At 31.7% G+C, this 7,226-nt stretch overlaps 1 protein-coding gene across 1 annotated transcript; it reads left to right on the top strand.

The window, feature by feature from the left end:
- Positions 1-3,316: 3,316 nt before the first annotated feature.
- LOC107948963 (hydroxyproline O-galactosyltransferase GALT4) lies at positions 3,317-6,959 on the top strand. Its single transcript, XM_016883643.2, has 7 exons — positions 3,317-4,566; positions 4,786-5,018; positions 5,098-5,388; positions 5,471-5,599; positions 5,889-6,059; positions 6,421-6,528; positions 6,609-6,959. The coding sequence occupies exons 1-7, from the start codon at positions 3,702-3,704 to the stop codon at positions 6,816-6,818; spliced, it is 2,007 nt and encodes a 668-aa protein (XP_016739132.2). The 5' UTR covers positions 3,317-3,701; the 3' UTR covers positions 6,819-6,959.
- The last annotated feature ends 267 nt before the right edge of the window (positions 6,960-7,226 follow it).

Genomic DNA, 7,226 nt, shown 5'->3' with positions numbered 1-7,226 from the left:
TGATCGTGATGGATGGTGCCATCAATGGTAACGACGACACCGGGGTTTATTATTCAAAATATGTCATTTACGTACATGATTTTCAGAGTGAGTATTTTCATAAATAATCAAAAGTTTTGAGTCATTTTTATAAAAAATCGGTATATTTTTATTATTAATTTGGTCGTTTTTTATTAATGAATAAATTAAATAATTGTTATTGTGACTGTACATATAAATTTTAAAAAATAACTTACATATTTTAATTAAACAATAATTATATTTAACGCGTGATTATATTAGAATATAATACAATTTATAATTTAATTTAATAGTTATTAAAATATTTTTATAACTAAAGAATTTTTATTATTTTTAGTTAAAACTTATTGAATATTAAAATTGAAGATAACAAATAATAATAATAATTAACTAATTAAGAGAAAAATTATTATTTTATTTAAAATTCATTTAATAAATAAACTTTGACTTTTCATCAAACCTTAAAGAATAAGTTGGTAATTTTCAAACAATAGGGCAAGTGATTTTTTTTTTATCAAATCTCAGGTAAGTTTAGAAATAATCATGGGTTGAGTCGGGTTGAGTTCGAGTTGAGTTGATGTAAAATTTTAGACCCGTTTCTTAGGTCTAGACTCGACTCGATACGAAAAATGGGTCTAAAATTCTGTCCAAACCCAACCCAAATTTAAAATACTAAACTTGAGCCCGACATGGCTTGCCCATATTAAATTTTTTATATTATTATTTGTATATAAAAATAAATTTTAAAAATATAATACATCAAATATACTAAAAACATTAAAATAAATATTTCTCAACAAATTAAAAATACATTAAAAAAAGTATTTATACTTAAATAGCACTAAGATAGTTTGCAACTTAGTTTACCAATGTCTCTAAAATAGTAGCAAAATTAACAATAAGACAAGAGTTATACAATATTCAAACAATAACAATAAGATAGTAGCAATATAATAGCGGAATGACAATAAAACAACAACAAAATAACAACAAACAATAGCAAAAAAAGTATAGGTTGATTCAGTCCGGATCGGGCTGGGTCTAGGCCAAAAAATTATACCCGAAGCTTTTATTTTTTGCCTAAACTCATGTTTTGAGTCTATATTTTTATCAAACCCTCGCATTTTTCGAGTAGGCCTTCGGATTTAGACAAATGACTTAAAATTTAATAATTTTCCCTAAAATATATGAATTATTGAGTTTATAATATTTCTATAAACAATATTCACAAATGTAAAGCATTTTGACAAATTATTTTTTTATATAATACCTAGAACTATTCATAATACTTCTTTAATCTTTAAATAAGATGATAATGTGTTTTAGCGCATTCAAATATATGTCATTTTGTACTGACAATAATACCGATAGCAGTTAAACTAAGACTCAGTCGACAATTTATTAAAATTTATTAGTTGAATGATTAAAATTAAAATTTAAAAGAATTGATGGATTTGATATTTTCAACATTGGAAATGTCCCACCCTCATACATTACCAATCCTTAAAGTTGATAATTATTTAAGAAAGGGATGGGAGTCATTTTCAGTCATTTCTCCCACTAAGATGCCACCCACAAACTCCTGTCTTACTTTTCGTCTACCTCTTATGTATTCTTAATCAGATTGTCCCAAAATAGTTGAATATATTATATAATCAATTTTAATTAAAATCAATTATCATAAACATTAAATTAAAATTTTAAATCTTTTTTAATAAATTTAAAAAATTAAGTATTGAAAAATTACAAATTAAATTAAGTCATAAAAACCATTTTATATATTAATTAAAAATAAGTAAATAATATATTTAAGCAAATCTAAAAATATATTTATTATTTTTATCATTTTCTAACATTTGACTTATTAAAATTAAATTTAAACATTTTAAATATAATATAATATTAAAAAATAAAATAAAAAATATTTACCGATAAATAATTTTTTATCTACTTATCAATTTGCATTTTTGATAAAATATGAATTATCAAATATAACATTAAAAACGCCACCAACCAAATAGCAATGACCCCATTTGACGAAAAGGTCAATCAACCCCCCAATGATGCTTCTCTTTTTCAATTTCTTTTTGCACTTCCTCCCTTTAACTTTAATTTTTTTTAGGGTAGGTCATGCAACTATGTTTTATTTTCTTTTTTGATTACTTAATTATGAAAATTTATAAAATAATCACCTAATTATAAAAAAGTTACAAAATGATCACTCAACTATTCAAATTTGCTTTTCTTTTATCATTAGCTGGCTAACTTAAAAATAGAAACACCCAAAAATTTAATATAGTTGGGCGATTAAAAAAGGCAAAATTCAATAGTTGAGTGATATTTTGTAAATTTTTATATTTGAACGACTAAATTTTTTACTAATATTTGAGTGACTATTTTATAACTTTTCATAATTAAGTGACTACTAATATAGTTTTATCCCGTCAATAAACAAAATCTTAAACATTTTTTCCCTATATAAAACATGCTTAAGGTTCATTACATAAATTCCTTTTCTTTTATGGACATAAAAATATATATTTACCTTATTTTAGATTTATAACAAATTTAGTCTTTTAACATTTACATCTTTTATCAAATTGACCCTTTATTCATTTTTTAACTATATTTGACCATTAATCTTTAAAAAAGAATCGAATCATTTCTTTTAACGGGAAAAAATGTTTGAAGCATTATTTTTTAACAATATTAGTATGACAACCTGCATAATAATTGAAGTATACTTTTTATTGACACGACATTATTTTTTTTATATGTCACGTTATTAAATAAATTAAAACATAATATAAAAAATCATAAAAATAAAAAAAATATAAAGTACATCTGAATTGTCTTACGGACTGCTATGTTTAAACATTCATCGGTTTAAATTTATACTTTCATTTAAAAAAGAAACGATTCGACTTTTTTTTTGAAAAGTTAAAGGATTTTGAAAAAAATTAATTAAAAATAAATTAATAAAAGGCGCCTATATATATATTATTTAACTTTCATATAGACCACAAAATTAAATGAATGTGAATAAAAAATAAAATAACTTTCAAAATGATCCATAATTCTCAAATAATAAAATATATTTATCTTCTTATTTTAAATAATTAAATAATAAAAAATGTTTTCTTTGATATTCTTTTAGTCACACAATTCTATTGGTTTTAATTACTATTTCTGACAAGTCTGAAGTTGACTTGACCGGACGACTATAGACCACTGTTTTACGAACGTGGCGTGCATGGCATAAAATCCAGTCACTGAAACGGCGTCGTCCCAGGACCATGGTTACGAGTCTAAGAAATTTCAAATTTGTTTCTCCTATTGCGTTATTATGATACAGCAGTGGGAAAGTGGGGATTTTGTGGAAATAAAGTAATAATAAATTTCTGGGCATAACATCCCAAGGTTTTGTCGGACATACAAATTAAATTACTTAGAAAAAACTGTTCTTGGTTATTTTGGAAGCTTTTTTTTTTTGGTTTCAAAAACCTTATGCCCCCCTGGGTTCTTTGAATGCTTGCTTTCCGCTTACTTAAAAGTACCCAACCCTTTTTTTTTTTGTTCATCAAATCTAGGGTTAGGCTTCTCCCTATTTCCATATTTCACTTCACCTGCATAACCCTTTCCGTTTCTGTTTTTAGGCCTTTTTCTTTTTCAAGTAAACCATGAAGCGATCAAAATTTGAGTCATTAGTGTCTCCGAGTCGGCTCAGGCTGCTTCAGTTCTTGATCGGGGTTTTGTTTCTCTACCTTTTGTTTGTCAGCTTTGAAATCCCGCTGGTTTTTAAAGCCGATTCCGATGGGTTCTTTACTGACACATTGCCCAGGCCTTTGATTCTCGAGAGCGAAGAGGACTTTAGTTATAAAACTGCGCCGGCTCGCCCGGACAACGACCCGGACCGTGTCCATAATCCTGGAAGCCGATCACCGGAGGGGAACGTGCGGGAGTTCAAGGGAGTGTCGGGTCTCCTGTTCAATGACAGCTCTTTTGACAACATCGGTTCTAAAGACGAGTTGTCGGTGCTACACAAAACCGCACGACACGCCTTCGTTGTCGGCAAGAAACTCTGGGACGACCTGCAATCGGGTGTACAGAAATCTGATTCAGAACCTGAACCACAAAGCCAAAGCCAAAACAAAAACCAAACCGAATCATGCCCGGATTCAATTTCCTTATCCGGGCCGGAGTTCGTGAACCAGGGGCGGATCTTGGTCCTTCCTTGCGGGTTAACATTAGGATCCCATATTACGGTGGTGGGGATGCCGCATTGGGCGCATGCAGAAAATGACCCGAAAATTGCGGTCTTGAGAGAAGGGGATGAGTCTGTGATGGTCACGCAGTTCATGATGGAACTGCAAGGGTTGAAGACGGTGGACGGCGAGGATCCGCCACGGATTCTTCATTTCAATCCGAGGTTGAAAGGGGATTGGAGCGGGAAGCCCGTGATCGAACAGAATACTTGTTATAGGATGCAGTGGGGATCGGCGCTGAGGTGTGAAGGCTGGAAGTCTAGAGCTGATGAAGAAACAGGTTATCATTTTTATACTTTTATAGTGCATTTTACTCAATGTGAAGTATAGGGAGAATGTAGGTTGATAAAAGGTTGAAACTGTAATTAATAATTGTAGGTAGTGAAGTTGGTTATGTTGTTGCTTTATGATCTTGTGGGGAAGGGGGTGTTTTAAAAGATAATTATATCAGACTTTTTTTTACTGATTTGCTGATTGTTTTAGTTCTTTCTTTGGGTAGTTGATGGTGAAGTTAAATGTGAGAAATGGATCCGAGATGATGACAATGGCTCGGAAGAATTGAAGACTACATGGTGGTTGAACAGATTGATAGGGAGGAAGAAGAAGGTGACACTAGATTGGCAGTACCCTTTTGCGGAGGGGAAGTTGTTTGTTCTAACATTAAGGGCTGGATTGGAGGGTTACCATGTCAATGTCGATGGCCGACACATCACCTCATTTCCATATCGAACCGTGAGTAAAATCTTGTTATTGGCTTAATGAATTGATGAAAATATAGAACGCCTTGTAAGTTTTCTGATGGTGTTTTCAGGGATTTGTGCTCGAGGATGCTACTGGGTTATCTCTAAAGGGTGACCTTGATGTGCACTCTGTATTTGCTGCTTCCTTGCCAAATTCACACCCGAGCTTTGATCCACAAAAGCATCTTGAGAGATTGAGCAAATGGAAGGCGCCACCACTTCCCAACGGAAATGTAGAGCTTTTTATAGGCATCCTTTCTGCTGGCAATCATTTTGCTGAGAGGATGGCTGTGAGGAAGTCCTGGTTGCAGCATAAGTTAATCAAGTCTTCCAATGTTGTTGCTCGCTTTTTTGTAGCACTGGTAAGCGTACATAAAGGAAGAACAGGTTCTTTCCCTTGGAAATTCCCCTTGCTAGATATATTTACTAACTTTCTTTTTTCAGAGTGGAAGAAAGGAAGTAAATGTCGAGCTGAAAAAGGAAGCCGATTATTTTGGTGATATTGTTATAGTTCCCTACATGGATAACTACGACCTAGTTGTTCTGAAGACAGTTGCCATATCTGAATATGGGGTGAGCGCTTAAATGATCCGACATTGCCTATTTTAATCTTACTAAAACGAAGTATTGTTAACTGATGTAGTCTATATTAGTTAGGTTGTTAATTTTTTCAGAAAAGCTCTGGTATAATCCTCCAAATATATGGAGAAAAAAAATTGATCATACCCATGTTAGGCACATACTTAGCTGACACTTGAGTTTGATTACTTAAGATATAGTGCATATAGAAAACTAATTGCAATATATTATTCTGTAGTAGTAGACTCTAGAATCCCATGTACTTGTATGTTTTTGGTGACAGGTCCGCACAATGGCAGCGAAATATATTATGAAGTGTGATGATGATACATTTGTCCGGGTGGACTCTGTGATTAAGGAAGCAAAGAAGTATGGAGATAAAAGCATGTATATTGGAAATATGAATTATTACCACAAACCCCTCCGTGATGGTAAATGGGCAGTAACATATGAGGTATGTGTTTTCTGTTCTGTACTTAGCAAATCCCGGGGATTTACTTTCATGTTATCCAATAATACTTGCTGTAAATTGATTAGCATGGAAGGTTTCTTTTGATCAACAATAAACTGATTTGGAATTTAAAGGTTTAGCTGGAATCAAGAACTCCTCTCTAAATACATGAAAAAATTATAAAAAAGAAAAAAGAAAGTATACATATGCATGTTGGGCACATTCCTAGATTTGACAATCACACCCGAGTCCAAGTTACATAGCCTTCAGCCAACTAATGGTTTTCCCTTTTGTTTAGTGCATAGCTTGCCATCATGTGCGCATCCCACTTATCATCATGTAATACATTTTTGTCTATTTCCAGGAATGGCCAGAAGAAGACTATCCACCCTACGCGAACGGTCCAGGGTACATAATTTCATCCAACATTGCACAGTTTATTGTAGCCGAGTTCGAGAAACACAAGTTGAGGGTAAGTGACTTCGTCTCAGCCATTGTTATTAAATAGCAGTAGATTTGATAATTGTTTGGTTAAAACCACCATTGTTGCAGCTATTCAAGATGGAAGATGTGAGCATGGGAATGTGGGTGGAAAAATTCAACAGCTCGAAACCGGTGGAGTACGAGCACAGCTTGAAATTTTGCCAGTTCGGATGCGTGGAGGATTACTACACTGCCCATTACCAATCTCCAAGACAAATGTTATGCATGTGGGATAAATTAATAAATGTAGGAAAGCCCCAATGCTGCAACATGAGATGACAGTTTTTTCAGTTGGAATTGGAGAATAGAACAACACAGAAACAAATTTTGGTAAACCTGTATATAATAACTATATATGGTGTTTAAAAATACAGATAAAGTGGGTAGTTAATTCCTTTATTATACCAGCCATTTTGTCTACATTTCTCCAGATTTATTAATTTACATAATAATCAAGATACAAAGAAGATCCCATCTTCAATTTTGAAGATAATTATTTAGGGTTAAAATGTGCCTCTACATCTTATATTAGGAATTTAGTTCGTGTATTTGTATTTTCAGGAATTTAGCCATTTTACTTTTTTAAATTTTAAAATTTAGGTTTAATCATTATCATTTTTTTTTGTTAAATTTATTGTTATGACATTTTGATATAAAATAAAATTATCCGCTTATAATTAACTTGAA

This window comes from Gossypium hirsutum, chromosome D04 (genome assembly GCF_007990345.1).
Source record: "Gossypium hirsutum isolate 1008001.06 chromosome D04, Gossypium_hirsutum_v2.1, whole genome shotgun sequence".
Classification (NCBI taxonomy): domain Eukaryota; kingdom Viridiplantae; phylum Streptophyta; class Magnoliopsida; order Malvales; family Malvaceae; genus Gossypium; species Gossypium hirsutum.
The sequence above is the reverse complement of the archived record's forward strand: the minus strand, read 5'-3'. Positions and strand labels throughout refer to the sequence as shown.